This window comes from Pteropus alecto, unplaced genomic scaffold (genome assembly GCF_000325575.1).
Source record: "Pteropus alecto unplaced genomic scaffold, ASM32557v1 scaffold7, whole genome shotgun sequence".
Lineage (NCBI taxonomy): Eukaryota > Metazoa > Chordata > Mammalia > Chiroptera > Pteropodidae > Pteropus > Pteropus alecto.
Window position 1 is genome coordinate 37512347 of NW_006494614.1, and position 25555 is coordinate 37537901.

The 25555-nt window shown below is 35.3% G+C and overlaps 2 protein-coding genes across 2 annotated transcripts in view; one reads left to right on the plus strand and one right to left on the minus strand.

The window, feature by feature from the left end:
- Positions 1-23634, minus strand: part of CD2AP (CD2 associated protein) — a 106937-nt gene extending 83303 nt beyond the window's left edge. The window contains exons 1-2 of the mRNA XM_006926471.3: positions 23502-23634; positions 1303-1463 (exon numbers count right to left, since the gene is read on the minus strand). Of these exons, the coding sequence (XP_006926533.1) occupies positions 1303-1463; positions 23502-23505 (165 nt within the window). The 5' untranslated portion in view covers positions 23506-23634. The remainder of the gene's footprint in view (positions 1-1302; positions 1464-23501) is intronic.
- Positions 1382-23925, plus strand: LOC112474604 (proline-rich receptor-like protein kinase PERK2). The gene is made up of 2 exons (XM_025042812.1): positions 1382-1463; positions 23502-23925. Exons 1-2 carry the CDS (start codon positions 1426-1428, stop codon positions 23923-23925), a joined length of 462 nt encoding a protein of 153 aa, XP_024898580.1. The 5' UTR covers positions 1382-1425.
- The last annotated feature ends 1630 nt before the right edge of the window (positions 23926-25555 follow it).

Sequence of the window (25555 nt, forward strand, 5' to 3'; positions counted from 1 at the left end):
AAAAAAGAAGAAGTCAACTTATAAAATAAAAAATAAAAACAAAAGTGACCTCCTCATAAGTTCAATTCCCTACTATAGCTTTTGTTGGTTATTTCAAGAGATAAAGTGTAGTTAGGTAAAGTATAGTTAGTTCACCTTCTCTAAAATCAATTAACAGAATAAAGCATGTGTTCATACTTAAAAATAAAACCACAACTAAAATAAACACAAATTTATTCACAGAATATTTAATAAATAACCACCTTGTGTGGGTATTCTAACAAATACTGTGCAAGATGAACAAACAAATGAGACACACAATCTAGGCCTTCCCGGAAAAACTCATCATTTTATGAGGCCAGATATGTGGTTGGGCATAAGAAAACTAATATAGAAAACAAAGACAACTGTAAGTGAAGTGTAAATATACAGGTATCTTTACGTTTTTTTCCTTCTCTAAACAACTGTGATCTTTATTAGTCTATAACAGATTTAAGAATCTTGATTGTTTTCTGGCAAAGGTGACTAGGATATTTACTAAAAAAAGAATGTCTGGTAGTAGCTGAAGAAAAACTTTTACTTTGCTAGATTAACTGTTATAATACCGAAAAGCAACAAGAGATGATAAGACTTGAGTAAAGGGGCAACAATAATGGATTTCAGTTCAGATTCTATGTCTTATTAGCTAGCAAACACTGGGTAAACCATTCAACCTTTTAGTCTATACGTCACCATATTTAAGATGAGGCTATCATCTGCCCTACATCACAAGACATTTGAAGGCTCAAATAAGAATATACACAGCAAAACAACTTTGTAAGTTATAAAGTACTAGCCAAATGCAAACTACTATTTATTTAAAAAGACAGGTAAACAGGTAGGTACATAATACATATATACACATACAAATACACAGAATGTTGTTATATCCACCAGGACACCAAGCAACAATGATATCCATTACAGAGGTACTTGGACCACTAGTTTTTTAAATTCTACAGAGCAAAACCTCATTTAAAACAGAGGTCCCCAACCTTTTTGGCACCAGGAACTGGTGCTCCTATGAGAATCTAATGCCTGATGATCTGAGGTAGAGCTGAGGCGGTGATGCTAGAGCGGGGGAGTGGCTGCAAATATAGATGAAGCTTCCCTCATTCACCTCCTGCTGTGTGGCCGAGTTCCTAACAGACCACGGACAGGTACCAGTCTACGGCCTGGGTATTGGGGAGCCTGACTTAAACATATTAATTTTAAATATATATATTTCTTAACGTTAAAAATTAAATCCTATGAAGTAACAGCTAGATATTTAACTGAACTTACCTTAACAAAATTATCAGGAAACATTCCTCTTCTCCCATTTAGTTCTCCTTCTAGCCATCCTTCCTCCTGTAGTTTTTTCACGTTCCTGATGATTTCCCCAACTCGAATAGTTAATTCATCATCATGTACAGCATCATAGTCATATTCCACAATATAGTCAACTAAAAAAAGAAAAATAAATGAATGTCTAAAACTTAATTCATGAAATACGATTAACTATAGTACTAAACATAAAACTAAGGAGCCCGTTTAGCAACAGTATCATCAAGGCTTACTTCAATGATTTTAAATATTTGCATACATCAGCAAATTTCTTGATTACCTTAGTATAAAGCTCAGTACAAGTTTTAAGTGGAAGTCTCAATACAATGTATAATTCGTGTAATCAGTTGTTCTTATAGTAAGATATATATTCCTTATGTCAGACAAACTCTAAGTTGATCCCCATGCGTTTCTTTGTGTAACTCCCTCTCTTGGAGTGTGGACATAGCCTATCACTGACTGTTAACCAACAGAACATGACAAGCATGCTGAATTCTGTTTTGACATAAGATTGTAATGTTCATCTTTCTAGAAACTCATTAGATGGCTTTGAAGATACAAGCAGCTATGTTGCGAGCTGGCCGATGGAGAGGGCCACATGCAAGCAACTAAGGAAGGTCTACAGCTGACAGCCAGCAAAAAATTGAGGCCCATAGTCCAACAGCCCACAGGGAACTGAATGACAGCCAACAACCATGTGAGCTTGGAAGCAGTACTTCCCCAGTTGAAAACCCAGTCCTGGCCAACACTTTGAATGCAGCCTTGCAGAGGACCCAGTCAGCCATGCCCAAAGTGCTGAATCACAAAATCAATGATATAATAAATGTATATGATTTTAAACTTCTATGTTTGTGGCAATATTGTCACATAACAATAGAATGGTATTAGAGAGATGAGAGCAGAGTTCCATGCAGTGGTGTGGGAGCGAGAAGGCAACCTACAATGAGAACTAACAGTCCAAGCAGGAGAAGAGGGTGTCTATGCAAAGGTGTACAGTGACAACAGAAATGGAAAATTGCTTACATGCAAGGGGACTGATTAAATAAGTAAATATATGAAGAATAATGGAAGCCAAGTCTATGTCAGAGAAGAGTTATAAAGAAAAAAGGCTAGATTTAAACCTGTGGTAATGTATGGGAATGAGAAGTATCAGCATGAACTTATATTTTCAATACATAAATATGCGCGCGCACACACACACACACCCTAGCTGTCCAATGAAAGGGCCTGAAACCAGCCCAATGGCAATGAGCAAACCTAATGTTGAGATCTTATGAACACCACTTTCTACTAAAAGGAATCAGAAATCCTTCGGAAGACAGACAATTCCAGGGCTAAGGCAGGAAACAAGAAAAGCCTAAAACATATTATGCCAGAAAGCAAGAAGTTCTCAAAAAAAGATGAAATGATGCCGAAGAACACAAAGAAGTGATATCAAAAAAAGGCTCCCATTGGGCATACCAGGACAATTTAAGCATCATAATAAATAACGACAGTAACAGAACATACTTCACTGAATAAAGAAACCATGAGTCCATACATGAATACATGTTAATTTCTTAAATTTTATAGTTGGATTATGATTAAGTAGGAAAAAGCCCTGAATTTCAGAAGAAAGGGATCAGTCAGGAAAAAAATATTCAGAAGAAAGCCATCAGTCAGGAAAATATTCTTTGTACTGTACTTATAACATTTCTACAACTTACTATTTCAAAATTTTTAAAAATGTAAATGTAATACAAATTTGTATCCTTAAGAGATGTAAAGGCATACCTTGGAGATATTGCAGATTCAGTTCCAGACCACCACAATAAAGACAATATTGCAATAAAGCAAGTCACACATATCTTTTGGTTTCCTAGTGCATTTATTTTTACACAATACTGTAGTCTATTCTGTATGCAATAGCATTATGTTTTTTTAAAAAAATACATGTACCTTGATCAAAAAATACCTTATTGCTAAAAAATTTTACACATCATCTGAGCCTTCAGTGAGTCATAATCTTATTGCTAGTGGAGGGTTTGGCCTCAATGTTAATGGCCGCTGATTGATAAGGGTGGTGGCTGCTAAAGACTGTCGTGGCTGTGGCAATTTCTTCTATTAAGACAATGAAGTTTACCACATCCACTGACTCTTCCTTTCACAGCAATTTCTCTGTAGCTTGCAATGCTGTTTCACAGCATTCTTCTCATAGTACAACTTCTTTCCAAATTGGGGTCAATTCTCTTAAAGCCTGCCCCTGCTTTATCAGCTAAATTTATATAACATTCTAAATCTTCTGTTGTTATTTCAACAATCTTTACAGCATCTTCACCAGAGGTAGATTCTATCTTAAGAAACTACTTTTCTTTGCTCATCCATAAGAAGCAACTTCTTATCCGTTAAATGTTTTATCATATAGCAATTCAGTCACATCTGCAGGTTCCACTTCTAGTTCTCTTGCTATTTCCACCACATCTGCAGTTACTTCCTCCACTAAAGTCTTGAACCCCCTCAAAGTCACCCATGAGAGCTGTAATCAACTTCTTCCAAACTCTTGTTAATGTTATTTTGACCTCTTCTCATGAACCATGAATGTTCTTAACGACATCTAGAATGGAGAATCCTTTCCAGAAGGTTTTCAATTTATTTTGCCCAGTTCCATCAGAAGAATCACTACTCATGACAGCTATAGCCTTACAAAATGTATTCCTTAAATAATAAGACTTGAAAGTCAAAATTACTCCTTGATTCAAAGTGAGACATGAGACTGTTTTTTTCACTTGAACACTTAGAGGCCATTGTAGGTTTATAACTGGCTTAATTTCAATATTTTTGTGTCAGAATATAGGTAGACCCAGAGAGAAGAAGAGAGACTGGAGAACAGTTGGTCAATGGAGCAGTCAGAATACAACAACATTTACCAATTAAGTTCACCATTATATATGGGTGCAGTTCAAGACACCCCAAATTACAATAGTAACAAAGATCCCTGATCACAGATCACCATAAAAAATACTGAAAAACTTTGAAATACTGCAAAAATTACCAAAATGTGACCCATAGACATGAAGTGAGCAAACACTGTTTAAAAAAAAAAAAAAAAGACTCCAATAGATGCATCCAAACACAGGGTTGCCACAAACCTTTGTTAAAAAAAAAAAAAAAAAACTTCAAAGCATAATAAAACAAGGTTATGCCTTTAATCAAGTTCATAAAATCTGAATAGAGTGCTATGAAAAAAAGCTGTTTAGAAATTTATGTCTTCCAACATGTCATATTAATTTCTTTTTTGGGCGGGAGGAGTGGGCAGAAGACAAATCCAAGAAAACTTTCAAAAAAAGGTAAAGCAAAGAGACATAAAGAAAATATGAAAGCAAGGACAAGACACAGATGATCAATCCAATCCAATCCAATCTCCAATATGCATAGAAAAATATAAAGAGTTATATTCCAAAATGTTAACAGACATCTGAAGGGATTTGAGATGCTGTTTATTATCTCCTTTTATTTCATCTTTAGTAAAAAATTAATCTCACACAAAAAAGTTCTGGACTTTGTCTCATCTCCTGGAAGGAGTTCTCTAGGAGGAGTGCTTTTGTTTATTTGGGAACCTTAGAGTTCCTTGGGCACCTCTGTTTACCCAGGGACTGCACCAATACTCTAAACATGTAATTATGTTGGGGGCTTTGGGCCATGCAGAGACTAAAGGGCTAGAGACTAAAGGTTAGTCACATGGGCAGTCAACTGTATCTTCTCAATAAAACACACCAAGGCTCAGGTGAGCTTCCCTGGTTGGCGATATTCTGTATATTGTCACATATCACTGCCAGGAGGAGTAAATGCTGCCCATGATTCCAGAGGGAGAAGACAACAGGAAGCTCCATTCCTGGAACTCTCCTGGAATCCATTCCATGTTTCTCTCTTCCCCTGGCTCATTTTAATCTGTATCCTATTATTATAATAAACCAGAGCCAAGAGTATGACAACTTTCATATTGTCCTTCTAGCAAATTATCAAACGTGAGAGCAATCTTGGGAAACCCCTAACTCTGCAGCTGGTGTCAGAAATGAAGGCAGTCTTGTAAATGGTAACCCATACTTTGGCATGTTTCTACAATAAAAATGTTAATTGGGTAAAAATAAGTTACTAAAAAACTATGCTCACCAGACACTATATAACAACTGTATTTACTGAAAAATTAAAACTGTTTAAATAAAATCTTTTTTAATTCGAGAGTTTGCTATACAACTTCATGCAGGACATCACTTATGTGATCTGTAGGAATAATAAAGTTATTACAATATGGCATCAAAGTAATGAAACATTAGAGTAATGAAACATTAGATCATTTGGACTAACTATCCCAGGAAAGACAACTAAAAAAGCTGGATGAAATATAAAAATCACCTTCTTAAAAAGATTTAAAAACTAAAAATATACTAACGTTATCAGATAAAAGAAATCCAAGTGAGGAATGGAACCAAGAGAGATCATAAACACAATACTGAGGCTACTTTTGCCCAGGGAGGTATTTGTCAATGCTAAACACATGAGAGGCTAAACTATACTTCCAGCAGCTCTGCAATTTTAGGGTAAAGCAGTGAAGTCCAAGGACTATCAAGGGTGGTACCTCTGAGGAACCAACACAAAATTTGGGATAAGACCCTAAATAAGTGCATCCAAATACTAGAGCCCAGTTTAATGTTACTTGGATGACTCAAGAAACCTCACACCTGCACTGTGGATTGTGGTTCAAGACAAAACAGAAGTAATCAAAATCTTCTCTAGAAGATATCCTAGACCTAAAATTGTGTCAAAGAATATTTTTTTAATTTACAACATCTAGACATAAGCAAAGATAACCAGTAAAGTAAAAAAAACATCATAAATAAAAACTTAGAGAAACAAGAAATAAAAGAAACATCCCAATAAACTCGATACTATAATTATCAGATATAGACTTTAAAATAATGTTTGCCATGTTCACAGATAAAAAATTCAGCTTGAAAACTGACACACAGTTGAATATTGTACACAGTAAGAATGCAAACTTGAAAAAGAACTACACAGGTATTTTCTGATGAAGACAATAAACAAATTAGGAACTCAATGGATGAGTAAAAATATATTAGGTACAGCTGCAGAAAACTAGCTAAAACTAAAGCAGGTAAACAGAAACTAACCAAAATGAAGCTGAGACACACAAAAATATGGAAAATATAAAAAAAGACTGTAAGAGACATAGAAGATATACAAAGACAGTCTAACGCGTTTAACTGTGGGGTCCCAGAAGGAGAACCTAAAAAGTAAATATCTGAAAAGTTAATAGCTATGAATTCACCAAATTTATAAAAGATATCAGTCCATGGAATCAAGAAGTCTAAACAATTCCACACGGAATAAACAAAAAGAAATCTCAAACTCAAAAAAGTAAAATTGCAACAACAAAAAAAAGACAAAGAGGAAAAATATCTTAGAAGAGGCAAATAAAAAGACAGGCTACACAACAAACAACACTTGAGAAAATACCCTTAAAAACAAGAGAAAAATAAACATTTCTGGTCAGCAAAAACTGAGAGAAACTAAAAGAAACTCTAGAGCAAAGAAAAGGAAAAAGATCCAATATGAAATATGTCAGATAAGGAAAGGAAAAAATAAGCAAAAGAAGCTGTAAATATATAGTTTTATACACAGAGTAAAATAATAACACAAAAATTAACGCAAAATAGATGAAAAACTTGAATGTAAAATCTGAAACCATAAAACGCCTAGAAGAAAACAGGCTGTCAGCTTTTTGAGATCAGTCTTGGCAGATTTTTCTTTAATTTGACATCAAAAGTAAAGGCAACAAAAGCAAAAACAAACAAGTGGTACTGTATCACACTAAAAAATGAGGAAAGGTGAAGGTGGTCAAAGGGTATAAAACGTCAATCATAAAATAATTAAGTCCTGGAGATGTAATACACAGCATGGTAACTATAGTTAATAATACTGTATACTGCATATTTGAAAGTTGCTGAGAGTAAATCTTAAAAATTCTCATTACAAGAAAAAATTGCGTAACTGTATGGTAATAAACGTTAACTAGACTTACTGTGGTAATGATTTTGCAATATATACAAATATCAAATCATACAGAGCCAAAACTAATGAAATACAATATGACCATTATACCCCAATTTAATAATACTATGAAGGAAAATAAAAATATTGAGAGTGAAATAACAGCAGCAGTATCGAAGTCAGGAGTAAAAAGTATTCTAAGATCTTTGCATGGTATAGAAAGAGAAAAAAGGTATCAGTTAATATTAGATTTTTAAAAGTTAAGAAAGCATGTGGTAATCACTACAATAATAGAATGAGTTTTAAAATACCAAACAAAAAATAAATACTTTAAGAGTTTCAACTCCAACATGTAAAAAGCTTGGAAGCTGTCACTCGCACCCTTACAACAACAACAAAAAAAAACGCTAAACAAACTGAAAATCAATGACTTTCCTTGGACCCATCGGAGAATTGAGGACACAGGGCAAACCACTACAAGATATAGAGAGACAGGCATATTCAGAGAGTCACAGCCAAGTTCTACTAGATCACCTCCAGTAGAAATAACTGGAACCATAAACTGGTAGGAACACTATTATTACTTTCCCAGGGCTGTCATAATAAACTATCACAAACTATGTGACTTAAAACGTTATTCTCTCACAGTTATAGCTCTGGAGGCCAGAGCATGAAATCAAGGTATCGGCAGTGTTGGATCTTTCTAAAGACTTTATGAAAGAATTGCTCCACATCTCTATCTTGGCTTCTGGCACTCCCAGGCTTGTATAATTCCAATCTCTGCCTCCATCCACACATGGCCTTCCCTTTCTGTATCTGTCTCGAATTTCCCTCTCCTTATTCTTAATAAGGACAGCAGCCACTGGATTTACGGCCAATCCTAAACCTAGGATATCATACTAAGATCCTTCATTATATCTGCAAAGACTCTATTTTCAAATAATGTAACATTCATACTTACAAGGGGTTAGGACCAGGGCTTAGGACTTGAACAAATCATTTTGGGGACAAAAAGTCGATCTAATACAAACACTTATATCCTAATTTTGATGAACTGCTAAAGGCTGAGTGTAAAATATAATGGGAAAACTAATGGAGACTGCAGTCTTAAGGGCCCAGCACTTTTGTGAGTTTTACGTCTAGAAATCCCAATAGGCTCTCACAGTAAAGAGCCCATGAAGATCTCTTTGTAGTTCTGACAAGGGAGAAGGTAAAAGTAATCACTGTGAAATAACCAGAAACCAGAGCATTCTCCATATCAAATATCTACTCTCCAGGGAAAAGACTTTACCAGGGCCTTACCTCTCACCTGTGGAAAGGGCTTTTCTCAGATTCCAATCCCTTCTTACCATTCTGTCTCATGTGGGAGCAGGGAGATGGAAGGAGCTAAGAAAGTCTTGTAAAGGTCACAGTCTCAGAACATAGACCCACTAAAAGTTTGAGATTTAATTCTAAAATTATAAGATGCTTCCACTGCCCTACACCTTACCACCACACCAATGGGGCTCCAGTATGAGTTAATTGCTACTGAAAGAGTTGTACAATGCAGGTATTATCTGAGAAAGAGTTCTTAGGGAAACCCAAAGACAGCAGGAGAGACAAAAACAAGGACACTAAAGGAATATGAAGCCTCTGGCACCTACAGCAAGAGCAAATATTAAACAAAGCACAACTCTTAGCAAGATTAATATAGCACCTCACACTAAAGACCTATTTACCTCAGCTCCTATTACCTAATACAGCATGTCTAACTTTCAATAAAAAAATTACACATCATGCTTTCAAAAGGCAAGAAAAGACACAAAGACAAAGCATCAGATCTGATTCCAAATATAACGTGTTTTAGAATCAGACAGGGAATTTACAATAACTATGGTTCATATGTTATGGGTGATGATGGAAAAAAACAGACAACATGCAAGAACAGTGGGTCAGGTAAACAGATGGAAACTAAGAAATAATCAAGAGGAAACACTAGAAATCAAAAACACGGTAACAGAAATAAAGGATCCCACTGGTGAGTTCATCAGCAGTCCAGACAATGCCAAGGACAGAGTCAGTAAGCTTTCAGATGGGTCAACAAAAACTTCCCAAACTGAAATACAAAGAGAAAAAAAAATTAAAAAAAAAAAGAACATCCATAACTGTGGAACAATTTCAAAAGATATAACATATCTGTAATTCAAATGACAGAAAAGGAAAGAGGAGGAAACAGTGGAAGAAATAAGTAATAATGCTAGAAATTCTTCAAAATTAGTAACATACACCAAAGTACATATGAAGGGAGCTCAGAGAACACGAAACAGGATAATTGTGGAAAAGTCCACACCTAAGCAAACCATATTCAAACTGCCAAAATCCAAAGACAGAGAAAATCTTGAAAGGAGCCATAAGATAAAAACACCTTGTCTACAGAGGAACAAAGATAAGAATTCCATCAGGCTTCTTTCTCTTCGGAAACACTTAAACAAGAAAAGTACACTATTTAAAGCATTGAAAGAAAAAAACTACCACTTAGAATTCTATATCCAGTGAAATTATCCTTCAAAAATGGAAAAGAAATATTTTTCTCAAACAAAACCAAGAATTCATTGCCAGACTTTCCTCAAAAGAAATGTTAATATAGTGCTTCAAAAGAACTCAAATCTACATAGAGGAAGTGTGATGGCAAAGAAATAAGTGAAGGTGAAACAAAATCTTTTATTTTTTATTCTTAACTGATTTACAAGATAACTGTTTAAAATAATAATAGTAACCATGTATTGGGTGATTACAGCATTCAGACAGGTAAATGAATTACAGCAATGTCATAAAAGCAAAAGGAGGAACTGGGAACATACTCTATGGTACCTATATTACACATGAAGTGGTTCAGTGTTATTTAAAGGTGAACTTAGTTATAAATGTGTATTAAAATTCCTAGCACAGCTACTACAATAATTTAAGTATAATTGATATGCGAAGAAGACATGAAATGGAATCATATAAAATGTTCAACTGAAACCAGAGAAAACATAAAAATAAGGGGGAAATCAATAGAACCCAAATTGGTCATTTGAAAAGATCAATAAAATTGATAAATCTCTAGAAAAATAATCAAGAACTAAAAAAATTAGAAGATCCAAATTACCAATATCAGGAATAAAAGAGGGGATATAACTAGAGACTTTACATTCATTAAAAAAATTATAATAGGGGAAAACTACAAATAAGATACATGTATAGAAAAACCTCAGAGTTTTGGTAGTTCAGTAGTTTCAGATAATGCGAATAAACTATTTTTAAAATTCAATATGTAGTTACAAACTTTTCAGGGGGAAAAAAAAAATCTCAAGGCCCAGATGGTTTTCCTGGTATATTCTACCAAATATTTAAAGAAGAAATCTGCCAATTCTACACCATAAGATACTACTACTACATATCTATTAGAACGGCTAAAATAAAAAAAATTCTAACAAGGATGTGAATCAGTTGCAACTCACAAAAAGAGTTTGGCAGTTTCATATAAAGTTAAACGTATAAGACCCAGCAATCCTACTTCTAGATATATATATATATATATACTCTGGAGAAGTAAAGTTTACATTCACATAAAAGCCTATACACAACTGTCCCACTAAAAAGCTCTTAGCATGAGGTCTTAACCTCAAGCTTTGTCCCAGAACACATAAGCGTTAGGGCTAAATTAGTAACTCGGTTTCTCTCAGGATACCTAGATTTATAACATATAAATTCAGAACTAATTTACATTATTAGGTCAATGGTTCACAACCAGAATGATTTTGTCCCACAGAGGATACTTGGCAATATTAGTGCAATGGTTCTCAACCAACAAAATTTTGCCCCACAGGGCACACTTGGCAATGTCTGGAGACATTTTTGCTTGCTACAGCTTGAGAAATGCTACTGGCATCTAGTGGTTAGAGGCTAAGAATGCTACTAAGCATCCATCAATGCAATGCACAAGACAGCCTCCCCACAACAAATAATCTGGACCAAATGTCAACACAATATTGCCAAGGTTGAAAAAGACTGTATAAGGGAAACATGCGATATATCTATTTTCATCTCACACCAAATCCCATAATTCTAGTTGAGTAAAAAAGAACTCTTAACACAGAAGCAACGAAGGAAGGAGGGAGGGAGGCAGGAAAGGAGGGAGGGAAGGAAATAAAAGTGAGTATCGAAACTGTGGAAAGAGGAGAAATTTCTAAACTTAAGGCAAACAAAGCAATCGAAATTTCAAAGCAAACAAGGTAGAAACTGGAAATAAATATTTGCAGCAAACACGGCAAAGAATTAAAAGCATATTTAAGAACCAAAGAGAAAAATATAAAAATCTAGATTGACAAACAAGTAAAATAAAGTGATTTAAAATGAAGTATGTTCACTCTAAGAACTTTATTCTCACTTTAAAAATAAAGAAGAAACATTTTTACTTAACAACTTGACTTCACGTGCGGGGTATTGGTGGAATATTTTTTAAAGAGTCTTCTGGTTGTTAAGCGTATTTGTAAAAACACTTATAATTAAGAAAGTAGTGATATTTTAAAAGAATATCTGAAAATCAACCTTAAAAATCTTAAAATCCAGAAAATTCTTAAAAGGTTATGCACAAAAATATTGATGGCAATATTATAAAAATTTTCCGACTGTTCTGCCTTAATAAACATGTATTCTTTTAATAATGAAAAATCACTTCATTAAAAAATTATATAAACAATTTACACAAATTTCAAATAGGTTTGAGTTATATGGGCATTCACTATGGAATGTTTACTTTGGTTTCTGTCAATACAAAATATCACAATGGCATTTAGCTGGATCTGTCAAATCAAACTTATTCAATATAATGCCACTGGTTATATCATACCATTGAGCATTAACCTTTGTCTATTATAGCAAAGGACAAAATACAGAAAGTTATACAAAAATTAACAAAAACAAACTTCACTATAAATTCGAAACAATTATAAGCTTTACTGTCAAAGAAGCAGTAATATGATAAAAACACTTTAATGGTTACATTCCTTATTTTCTACTAAAAAAAGAAAGAAAAATTATTTTTACTTTTGTTTCTAGGATTAAATGTTTATTTTTTACCATAACGCAAAAAATCTTTATTAGAAACTTCATTATTTCTAGGACTACCTTTACCATAAATGGAGAAATGCCATTAACCGATGACCTTTCATTATTTAAGTCCCCTAAAGTTCCCCAGATCCATTAGTCAAAATACTAATAAAAAGGCCAGTATCATCGCTTAAGTCTTTTTTATATTACAATTTCTGTCATTTATTTCCTCCAGTTTGTTTAAATATAGAACTGATAAGCAGCATTTGAGAGATAAGTCAAATCCAATCATTCTTAAGATATAAACAAAACCCACTCCTCTTTTTTTGTATTTCATATAGAGTGCATGTTTGCATAGTACTGTACACTCTTAACACATATTCGAAAAGAATAAAACGTGGTATAAGGAAATTTTTATAGTATTACATTCCTTTTAACATCACTAAATCAGACCAACATGTGATAGATACCCAAAAAAAAACCTTAATCAAAGTTTGAAAAACAAAAAGATTTAATCTCAGACTACTTAATTAGTCCCAAACAAAAAAATTACCATGCACGTGTGATTAATGGCACCTCCCAAAATAAATCCTAAAAACAATACACAAAATCCATCTAAAGAGCATGAAGTTGAAAAATTCAACTGAATATTCTTCATGCATATTTTTATTCCCTCTATTAACTTTGAAAAAAACACTAGAAATTAATTTTAAGTACATTTCAACCCAGATTAAAAATACATAATATTTGTCATAGTTTATAGAAATCAGCAAAAAAATCCTGATACCTACGTAAAAGACAAATGTGTAACAATTAAAATTTAAGTCTTTTAAGAGAAAATAGTTACCCAAATACATGAGCAATGTGTAATACCATCCACCATTTTAGATGATAAATATTTAAATTTCTTTATTTTTAAACCACATTAAGATAGTTATTTCAAATCATATTTCTTGCTCTTTTTAGCTCAACATTCTCCCCTTTCTCAAAGTGTTTTAAGAAATAATGAAAAGGACACGCTTTGAAATCGGACCAATGCAATTTTGATCCTGCCTTCTTGACATCCTGTCTCTGATCTTGCGTAACAATCTAACTTCGATTTCTGATCCTGAAGACTGGAAACAATGATGTTTTACCCCAGAATGCTCTTGTGGGGATTAAGTGCTCAATAAAATGCCTAGCATTTAAGTATTCTTTGAATGTTAATAAACTGCAAAACATCGACTAATAAGAAATTTTAAGCTTACGAAAAATGGGAAGTTGCTATAAAAGACAATTTCACTCGCTTTCTAAGTAGACTTTTATAAACATAACGGAGTTAACTCCAAGAACCTCTAAGAATAATCGGAATAATGAAAAAATCTGAATCATTTGAATTTCTGCATGTTTCCTTGCACCCACCAAAAATGCATAAATACAAAAAGCAATAACTTAAATTCTTAGAATGAAATGTGTTAAATTCAAATTACAAAAAAACAAAATTTATCTGGCTAGGTAGGGTTAAGAGCAAGGGACTATGTTTTACTCATCTTTGTATTCCCAAGCCCCATCACAGTGCCTGACATGTAGTATGTACGCAAGAGCTATTTGTAGCATTAAAAAGATGGTGTATTGTAAATTCTTATTTCAACACAAGTATAATCATACTCAATCTCATTCAGCAAATATTTGAGTGACTGCTACTGAAAGCACTTGTTCTAGGCACTCGGATACATCTAAGGGGAAAAAAGAGCTTTCTGCACTCCTGGAGTTTATATTCTAAAAAGATGAAACAAATAAACGATAAACAGGAAATAAGGAAATTACACAGTAAGTTACAATGTGGACAGAATGGATTAAAAAAAAAAGGTAGAGCAGGATAAGAGAATCATGAATGCCTATTATCTGTTACTCAAATGACACCTCTCAGAGGAAGAGTTAGAAATTAATTCCACATTTTACAGTAGTTAAGAGTGTAAGCACTGAAACAGAATTGCCTGGATTCAGTACTAATTACTATTTCCGTGCTTGTTTCCTAATCCGTAAAATAAGAAAAATTACAGTACCCAAAAATGTGTAATTTGCTGTGAGAATGAGGTAACATCTGTGAAGTGCTTGAAACAATGCCTTAGACAAAAGTACTACCTAGTAAATACTGGCTAAATATTAACACCTATACAATACTGTACTGCAATCTCCCTAATAATTAAGCAAATGGAGTGCAAGGATATTGCTCACCTTTTTATTTTGAATGCTTCTGTCTGTGCTGACTGATGTGTCCAAAGATCTCAAGAAACATCTGCCAAATTTAAGCCAAAGTATTTACTAACAAAATAGAATTGTAATTACTATTTTTCTGGGAAAAAACAATTAGTGTGGAATATGACTGATTAAAAAGAAGTAGAAATGTTAGAATGTGAGAAAGAAATCACATCATAGCTATTTAACAGTCCTTCAGAATTTTTTTCAGATCACAGAGCTCACTGAAAAGCCAATAAAAGACATAGACCCTTCGGCCAGAAAAATTCCATCACAAAGGTCTGTGCAAAATTTTACATTTAAAATTTACAGGTTTCTGAAATGTTTCCCCATGTCATTTCTGAGAACTTATCAGATCCCCAATAATTATGTGTTTTCCTTTTCAGTTTTTGACCAACAACATTCATCTATTGTGAAATACTACTCTTAATCTTACGTATCTCAAAAGGTAAGCACTATAAACTGAAAGAACAGCTCTATTATTACTAAAGCCAAATTATACCTTCAAGTAACAATCCAAATGTCATTCAAAAGCTTCAAATCTAATACAATAGTAGGCCAAGTGCCAAAATCCACATTTTATTTAGAAAACAGAATGAAATAAACTTCAGAGCTATTATATGCAATCCACTAAATTGAACATTTTTTCCATGAGAAAATGTACTTAAGTTTTTAATTATAATAAATCATGACTAAATATCTAATGCAGAATTAATCAAATAAGATCAAAAACAGTTTATCATTAACAAACCCTAAAACAGTACAATTCCTTATAAAAATTTGCAGTTGCATAACACTTTTAAAATAATTTCATAAAGTTAAATTAGATTCAAAACAAACCTAATAAGGTTTATATTCTAAAACTGTACTGTCCAGCTGGTAACCACCAGCCGCAGATGTCTACTAAGCACCTGAATTGTACCTAGTCCAAACTGAGATGTTATATAAACATAAAATACACACCAAATTCAAAAACAGAAAAACAATGTAAACTATCACAATAACTTTTTATATTGAACATATGTTGAAATAATGTATTTTTAACCCAACAAAGCCAACAAATTAAGTTTAATTTCCCATTCTTTTATTTTTTTAACATAGCTTACTAGAAAATTTTAAATTTACATGTAACTGATCAATTCACTATGTTTCAAAGAACATATGCATATCTGCCTCTAAGTACCCACTAAGATGGTATAACTTTACAGTTTAACAAATATTGTTCCATTATTTAAAACAAACTTTTAAGCAAATTAAACCTTTATGCCTAAATTTGTCTAACATGATAAACTAGAGACTCATAAAGAAATGTTTCTCATCTGCAAAACAGGTAACATCAACGTAACATACATAGGGAAGGCAATCAGCAGGCCCATCTGACAAGCTTAATATCCCAGATTAGTGAGTCTCTATTAAAGGGACTTAAGAGCCTCAATGAGTCATACAGAAAGGATTAAAGAGTTTATTTCTAAAATGAAAGTTAGAACTCATCCACCGACTTGAAATAGGAGCTCCATTAGGCAACATTCTGTTGGTCTGGTTTAGGTGGACATATTTCAATATATTTACATTTTGTATTATTCATTAGGCTGGCATCCTCTCCCCAATTACTCCAAATTAAGGTACTATTGAATAACAGACTTAGTGGACACATAGCAGGCTCCCTAGTTTCTGCTAGTCATTAAGGGTGTTAAATTTTTTAAATAGAATAAGTGATGTGGTCTCTGGCATTAATGAGCTCAGGGCAAGTAAGGTCAATATAGATGAAATGAATAACAAGAGTTTTTATTTAGGCTTTAAACTGAGGTTCTAATATAAACTAAATTGGGCTTTATAGAATATAAGAAATTTAGGATATTTTTGTGAGAAAGGGGTTATCTTGAAATTTAAAATAAAGCTTTCACATTTCCACTTAACATTCATTCAGAAAATTCTGAACTCTCAACAGATTTATTTTCATCATTTAAGGTAATTTTTTAAACTGATTCATAAAACATATTTGATAAGAATGATCTAATCAGGAGGTAAGTAAAATCGGAGTCTTTATTTTATATAGCGTGCACAGATGCACGTGTGCAAGCATATGTGCATGTGCATGTGCACGCGCACACACACACACACGCACTCCAAAACAGGCGAAATACTCATCAGAGTGCAACCTGCTGCAGCAGAGCAGTAATTTTAATGGAAGTCTAATACAAAAACTTTGATACTAGCAAATCACATTTCTAAATAAAAATTAAAAAACATAAAGACTATATACATTTGAATGACCAACTTTAAATGTCTCCTTAAAACATTACTCTATTTTAATCAAGACTATAAATGGTCTCAATTTTAAAAATATATGAACTTATATATCTATAATCCAAAACAATTTTGCACCTGATTATTACAATAACCATGATAAATACTCTAGGAATAACACTGTTAATAGTTAATAAAGGCTGTCTAGATGTTGGGTAAAGTTTTGGCCTCCTCAGTACTGGGGCACTGATAGATACTAAGAAGGTTAAAACAGCTTTAATATTTCAGGTAAAAGGATCTTAAAGACATCAGTCCAACTGAAAGTGTGCTTCACTCTAGACTCGGTGCCAGGAGTAGGAAAAAAATATCCTGGCTACTGTCAAGTACTCCCTATGTCACTGGTCAAACTAACGAGAGATGAATAAATCCTTCCAATGTAGAAATCTATATCCTGATCTTCTTTATGCTTCCCCTAGCACATTTTAACATTTCTGATGTTCCCATATATCCTTTTAATGTATTACATTTCCTCTCTTGTTTGAATTTCTAATTATTCACAAGTCTTATTCTTATTACAACACTGTAAACCATCCCAACACATTCATGACACTCATCAACAACTGGAGGGAGGGAGAGGCAGGAGTATTTATATCATAGTTTCCAGGAGTTGTGGAAAATTTTTTAAAAATCCAGATGATTCAATATCCACCCCCCCACACCTTATCCCCACCCCCACTGCCAATACTGCTGTAAACTACATGCAGCACCAAAACTTGTATTTGTCCTAATTCCTCTAGTTCCTAGCACCGCATCAATCACATTGCTCATATTAAAGCAAATTCTTCTTGATTAATAATCTCTCATCTAAAGCTCCTTTCCTTGATGTGACTTTGTGACAGAACCTTTCTCTTAAGTGTTCATGGTAACTGTTACTGTTACCATATTTGAAATATTTTTTTACTAGAAAACTCCTAGTGATTACATGCCATAGTCACTGTCTTTTAATTACCTTGACACTAAATCATTAAAAAGAAACTGAACTAAGTGGCACTAAAATAGGCATTGGAATTTAGGATCCCATGTTTGTCATCTCTGCCTTGCAAATTATTTGAGCAACAAAATGGAGTCATGAAGAGAAGTTTAACAAAGTATACAAAATTTGAAAGATTATGAAATTCAAGTGTACTGGAAAGGACCGATATAGCATAAATAGGTCCAGGAAAGAAAGAGCCCGTAGCACTGCCTTATCTGACTCTAAATCAACATCTTAGGCTAGATGTAAATTTAGAACAATGAATTTTTAAAAAAAGAGTTTTGTCTTAGAGTAAAAGCTCTTTTAAGAGCAAACAACTAGTAAATATGCTTTCAGTTGAATTAGACAGTACAATATCCAGGCACTTGAGACCTTCAGAAACTAACAAACAAAATCCAAAACAAAACTAAAAGGAAGTAATGTCAAATTTAATGCAAAGGAGAGAACATTTAAGAGCCCAGAAAGAAAATGCCTACCTCACTTCGGACTAAAAACCAAGATTATGACTGAAAAAGTATTACATATAGCACAGTCTCAGGTCAGAGAAGCCCTATTAAGATTATGAAGAAAATCCTATCTGCTTAACAGTGGTAATAAATGACTGTGAACTTGTCTGAATATCTAACTTAAATCTAAAAGAAAGCTATGGAGAGTGAGATGGGAGATGGAAGAAGTGTGAGGGAAGACTGAAAAGGACAAGCAAGCACACTACACTAAAAAAAGAAAAGAAAAGAAAGAGAAAAAAAGAAAACGAAATAAAACAAAACAAAAGTTTTTCTAATATCTGCCTAACACCACTTCAGTGAAACCAAGAGGCCAACAATTAGTAGTACTTTCAAGATTCTTATGCCTTACCTGGCCATTTATTATTATGTTGGCAGTTATGAATACTGAACACTCAAGGATTGTATGCTTGTTTCTGAAACTGACGGATATGCTGAAACTTTGTAATTTGCTCTGCACTGAGTCTAAAAAGAGAGGACTCAGGTGAAAGAGATCACAGCAAAGAAAAATCAGACACATTAAATCCCTGAGGCCAAGTAAACAAAGGGAGTGCTAGACTGTGACCAGAGAATATCCTCAAGTATTTAGATAGAGGATCCCATTTCGCCCCAGTTATCCAGGACCATTTATATCACATTTATAGACCCATCTACTAATGTAGATAACTAATATGGTCCCAAGACAAAAAAAAAAAATACACATAAGATCTATAGCGCTGGAGTTCGGCATCATGTCAATTTACTGCTTGGCTCATCTCAAACAATTCCAATAACCAAGCTGATCCTGGAAACAAATGTGTCTACCTTTTCTATTTCATAAGAAACCTGGACCCTGTCTGGTTTTGCTTTCCTGTAGCTATGTCTTCAAGGCCTACAACCAAATCCCATTTCTTCCTCTTTCCCCCAAGATGCCAATCTGAACCTCTACCTAGTGCCTACTACCAACCACCATCCCAACTCCCACACCAAGTTGGCCTGCTCCAACTATCTGTCTACACTGCCTTCTACTATACAAATCTCTCATGCTGACGGGCTGACCGTAGGCATATATGGACGAACCACTATCTAGATTTCCAAGACCGGTTTCTGGCCTCTCCCCAATTTAGAAAGACATATATCTTGCTTGAGGTCAATCTGCCTAGTAGTTGGATACCAAATCCTACAACTAAGCAAGTCACAGTTCAATCGTAATGATCACCCAATTTACCTAAATTTCAATGACATATTAGGTTTTATTCACTCTTTCTTTTCTGAACACAAACTGAAACTCTTCAGATCTCTCACACCGTGCCTTACCAGTTCACCTAGGAAGCAGACCTGCAGTTTCCTATTTTCACCCAAATCAAGAATCACTGCATCTCTTTCTTTGCCTATCTTCAAGCCCTTGACAAGACACCATTTACTTCTATGCACTGAAAAATTAAACATTTATGATACTTAAAATACATTTAATAGAATAGTCCATGATTGAGGAGGGGAGGAAAAAATACCATAAATTTGGATTATATATCAAAAAATTGGAGGTATTTTTGATTGGCAATATGGAATGAACCAAACGCACTTCATATATTATAACTTTTATATTAAATGCCTTATAATTTAGGTCATCTTATTAATGTGCCATTTTATTTTGCAAAACCCTCATTTAGAGAAATACATGGCAAATTTTAGGCTAGTTTCTATAGGAAAATATAAAATATCATGAATGTGAATTTTCACATTGTGATTTTATTGAATTAGAAATATTCGAAATTTGATACTTAGAAAAATCTGACTATGAGTACTTACTAAATAATAAAAATGATCATTAGATTTGCTAGAGACCCAACTTCAAAACAAGTTTCCTAATATTCCTCTTTTATGCTCATAGTTTAATTGAAGTAAATCCTAAGACTGAAAGGTAAACCATTAATGGGCAATTTCCACTTGCCACTACTTATCTGTATGAATCAAGATTTTCTCCAAACGATGCAACGAAGTAAAATAAAGAAATAAATCACTCAAATATATAATTGCATATATCATTTCTAAACCGATTGCATATTTTTCTCCATTAAAACTACCTCATAGTTTAAACATGCTGACTTGTTACATATGTGATCTTATAAAAAATAATTTAAACTAAAAAGTTCATAACCTTATCTAAAATAAAAATTCAGTCCTTAAAATTCACTTACTTTTTCAAAAATAAAAGTTCACATGTAGTGACATTTTGTACCATTTGTTTTCTCTTATTCCACTACAAAATGAAGATCTGTACTTTCCAAGAAAAATAACTATTGCCTCTCTCTCTAAAGCTCTCTCCAAATTCTTTCACACATAATGCCTCAAAGTTCCTCAATGTATTTATAATGTAGAAACTAAAAACAGTGCTTTAGTTTAACATAAAATACATATAAGTCTCTAATAGTACCCATCCTACCAATAATAAACTTTCTCCATAGTATATACTCAAAAATGAAAGTATCTTCCTACATAATTGTTGTAGGGATACAACAAGTAAAATTCAATTTCTGCATTAATAAAAAACCACCTCATCCCACTGATCCTTTAAATACAATATGCTGCTTCTAATCAAGGTCAAAACCTGAGAATTGCTTTTTCAAGTTGGTTCAAGAATTATAAAAATGAAAATAACAGCAACCAGCACTGGAACTATTCTAAGCATTTTACAAGTATTAGCTCATTCAATCTTCCTAACAACCTATGAAGTTGATATTTTTAATCACATTCATAGATTAAAAAACTGAAGCAGAGATTAAGTAACTTAGTCACAACAGCTAGTAGGTGGAAGAGCCAGGATTTGACCTTAAGCTGTCCCAGTCCAGAGCCCACACTCTTAATTCTTTACCCGTACCACCTAAATGTAGGACCCATCACTTCACAGATATCCAAATTATTTCAAAACAAAAAATTAAAGGTTTTTTCATTTTGTGACAAACCAGGAAAAATATCATGTAAATATTTTAAGCTGTTATCTTAAATCATAAGAAATAAAGACTGTTGATAACAAAACCAAGCAAATTAGATTTATATTAAAGAGGAAATTCCCTTTAAATCATTTTGATAATTTTAATATGAAAGATTACATAACCAGTAAATTTAAAGTATACATTCATATGGAAATGTATGACAAATATCTTTCAAAAATTAACTACAAATGCACCTAAGTAACCAACCTTCAAAACACACTGTGGGCAGTCAAGGTGAGAGTATGCAAACAACATACTTTACCAAGATAATCTGGCAACTCACCTAACCAGAACTCAGCAAGAAGTCACTAAGAAAAGCCCCTTGGACAATTAAAATAGTTAATCCAATGTTCAAGTATTGATACTCATTTACTTTTCTCAAGAGGATCTCACACAGTAAGGAAGAGTACGTATTTTTCACTTGTAAGAACTACAAATATGAAACTTCAAAATGCAAAGGAATCTCATCAACAGTCCAATTAACAGATCCTCAAGGCATCAAAGTACCTGACTTCACAAATTATGACTGTAGGTCATCAAGAGGTTTAATTATATTTTGCATCCTATTCAAGACAGAAAAGAATTGCATATTTAATTTTAGTATGATTTTCATCCAAAGCAGTTTAAGTGGTTTTATAATTTGATGCTTAAAGGAATAAACTCTCAATCACCCAGTAAGCTCAACTAATCAATTAGAAAGTAATTCATGTGACAGTTCCAAATACCAAAGGTTTGGGTTCAAGAGCACTTAGTGTACAAAAGTTATCTGAAAGCAAGACGGAGATGGGGGAACAGAAACATAAAAAGCCTAAGACATCACAGAAGAGCAAGGCGAGTGTCTATAAACACTACGCTTAAAGCATTCCCCGCAAAACAATGTGTGGGCAGAAAGTGCCACATCAGCAGTATTCTGTATCTGTCCGGCTTCTAAATCATTTGTTAGTTTCATAAATTATTAATTTTGGTTAATAGTTTGTTGATATAAAGCAGTACCAACTCACAGCTGCAAAAAAGTGATAGTATCCTCCTAATTTATTCTACAAAACCAAAATTAAGATTACTCCCACAGAACATGCTTATGCCTTACGGTGACGCAAATTTATGCTTTAAGGTGGCACACTTTTTTTTTAAGCAGCTCACTTTTAAATTGCTTTTAATTTTCCAAGGATTAAGGGAGATAGTGCCTACCCCACACCGCACTTTGTTATCAAAAGAATTGTTACACTACTCCTCAAAACTCCCTTTCAAACCAGGCTGCGCCACATTCTGCTTTCTCTAGCTCCAAGCAAAGCTTTAAAATACTAAATAACATATAAAGCTTTGTACTTTTCCCTCCTCTAGCAAGGAAGTCTAACTCCAAACAGGAAACTGCTTCTCAAAGGGTTCAACACAGAAATTCTATCAAACCCAAACCCAGTCCTCAGTTAAGAGATTTAATATTTAAATGCCAACATATTTGCACAGGTAGAAACGGAGAAAATACTCAAGCTTCCCTGGCATTGAGGCATCCCTTGCAAGTTTTAGCAGGGCGAAGGAGGGGGAGGGAATTGCCTTGTCTAACAAACAAACAAGGAAAAACGAAAAAAAAAAAAAATTAAGCCAATCTATACAAAGCCTCGTAGAAGATAAAGAAGTTGAAAGTGCTACTTTTATCAAGTTTTTCAATCACCCTCCCCCATGGGGGAGGGAAGAAGAGGCTGGGGAAGAGAGGGAAACTCCAGGCTGAGTTCAGCTGGACAGTGGGCGAGGAGAGGTGACTGGGTACCCCTATCCCCCATCTCCTCACCTTTCCCAAGAGCAGAAAAAGACGCGGGGAGGGGAGCGCGAGAGGAAGCACCCGCAAACCCTCCGACTAATTTTTCCGCCAAAAGAGCAAGGTGGAAGGCAGAACAAGGAGGGGCGGACGGGAGGGTTCGGTGTTGCCGGCAGCGGCAGACGCGCGTCTCCGCGCGCGTCTCTTCCCCGCGGAGACCGAGAAGGGGAACCGCCTTCCCGAAAGGGAGGGTCGGCCGGGCGATGGGAAGCGCCCCCCGAGTCTCTTACCCATGCTGGGGACGCCGGCAGGGAGAAGCCCAGCGCCGCTGCTCCTCCTCCAGCTGCTCGCGCGGCCGCTCTCGCGGCAGGAGGCCGGCCCTCCGCTCCGCTCTTGCCCCTCCAGAGCTCAGGCGGGACGAGGAGGCGCCTCCATCCGCCCGCGGCGCTCCCTGGACAGTCTCGTCAGCGCGGCCGTGAGGAAGAGGCGGCGGCTACTCGCGCTAGTTCTCCGCCGGAGCCGCGACAGCGGGAGGGCTCTCCCCCGCCCGTCCAGATGGCGGCTTTCCCACTCTCGGTCGCACCCGCAGGGGGGTGGGACTTGCCGGTTCGTCTTGGCCGCTGGCTCCCACCCCGAGCGCCGGCCGAGCCTCGGAGCCCGCCCCTCGCCTCTCCTTCACTGCCTGCCGTTCTAGAACGCGACCCCAAAGACTAAGGTGGAAACCGGGACCGAAGCGAGGAAGGTGTCGGAGATGGGCCGGGTGGAGGCAAATCTCGCGAGAATCCCTTGTTCTCCCTGCCCCGCCCCCGCCGCTTCCCGGCTCACCACCCGGCCCCCGGCTGGTGCCAGGTGCGGTGACGTCATGGCCGGGGGTTCGCCTGTCGCCGGCGTCCAGGTGCGGCGAGCGGAAGAGAGAAGAATCCGGAGGAGTAGCAGTTAGTCCTCCGCCGTGAGTTCGGAACAGCTGAAACGGAAGTTTTGTGTGGTTTGTCGCCTTAGATGGATACAAAGAGTTTTCGCTGATAGGAAAAGTGAGCCTGGGTTGCCCCACTTTCCGAGGCGGCGATGTGGTGTTGCTTTCTGCAGAGGGGGACCTAAAAGAAAAGAGGCAGCGAGAGAGAGTGAGCCCTCTTGCTTTCCACCTTCGGAGGCCCAGCTGCTAACCGAATCCCAAAGTTTACCCTGCAAAGTTCCTTACGAATCAGAAGCATGTCTTCGTCGGGGAAAAAAAAAAAAAAAAAAAAACCTTAGGCACAAAATCTATTTTACAGAAATAAATTATTGGTTTCATTTAGTCTGTCAGTTTAAGACAATTTTTAAATCCCTTTTCTCTTTTGGGAATACAATTTGTTACATAATGGGAAGTGGGGGGGGGGGATATTCATGATTTGAAATTCCAGGCATTTTTTTAGCTTCAATATGAAGAAGGGTCTAAGGTTATTGTAATCAAACAGCCTTTTCTTAGAGTTAGAAACAAGTATAATTAATTCAGCCAGCTTTTGTCCCCGCTTATTTACACCCAGTTTCCACAGAGGTGTGTGAGAGCAACATTTGTTAATGCCAGCTACTGTACCTAGTGCTTTTTAAAGAAATTATGTCTTTTAATTCTAACAATTATCCAATACTAAAACCGCCTTGCCCTTTGGAACCGGGCAGACCTAGATTTCTGAAACAGCACAGCATTACTTTTTGTGGTACCTTGGTTAAATTAACTAACCTCAGTGGACTTCAGTTTCTTGAGTCTGTTGAAAAAAACCTTTACAGTGCAAAGCAGTGTCTGACACATTGTAACAGCCTCGTAAATATCCACTCCCACTGTCTCCTATATAGGCCTGTTTTAGCCATCTTTTAATCCTTTTATTATTTTTTTGAAAGGTTGTATAAGGTGCCTTTATAACAATTCAGTCACAGTCAGAAGCCATAAAGGAGAAAAGAAAAATATGGAATATGTACACCTAAACAAGATGTGGCTGTGTTGTATTGTAACTATAGAACACATTTTGCCTTTTTCAATCAAAAAATACTGAGTATTATGTTTATTGTCCGCTACCAAACAAACCAAAAAAAAAAAAGGTGATGTACAGCCCACATCCTCAAAGATTTTGCATTCTAACTAGGAGGTGAGACATTAACACATAGTTTATTAACAGTATGAGTTAATGAGGGTCAAATGCCTGAGAATTTGAAGGAAATAAATTACTGTGGGCAAGGCAAGATTCAGGAAGAAGGTATAAATTGAACACAAACTTGGAGGAAAGCAATAATTTCAGCCTGGTGGAGTCCTAGAAGTAAAGAGTGGAGGTGGATATGCAAACAATATTCCTGAGCCTTAAATCTGTGTGGC

Bases quoted from the DNA above. Each gene is read 5' to 3' on its own strand.
- LOC112474604 (XM_025042812.1), top strand. From the start codon at position 1,426: ATGTACAGCATCATAGTCATATTCCACAATATAGTCAA. The intron at 1,464-23,501 runs CTAAAAAAAGAA...CGAGTCTCTTAC, and splicing joins ATATTCCACAATATAGTCAA to CCATGCTGGGGACGCCGGCA.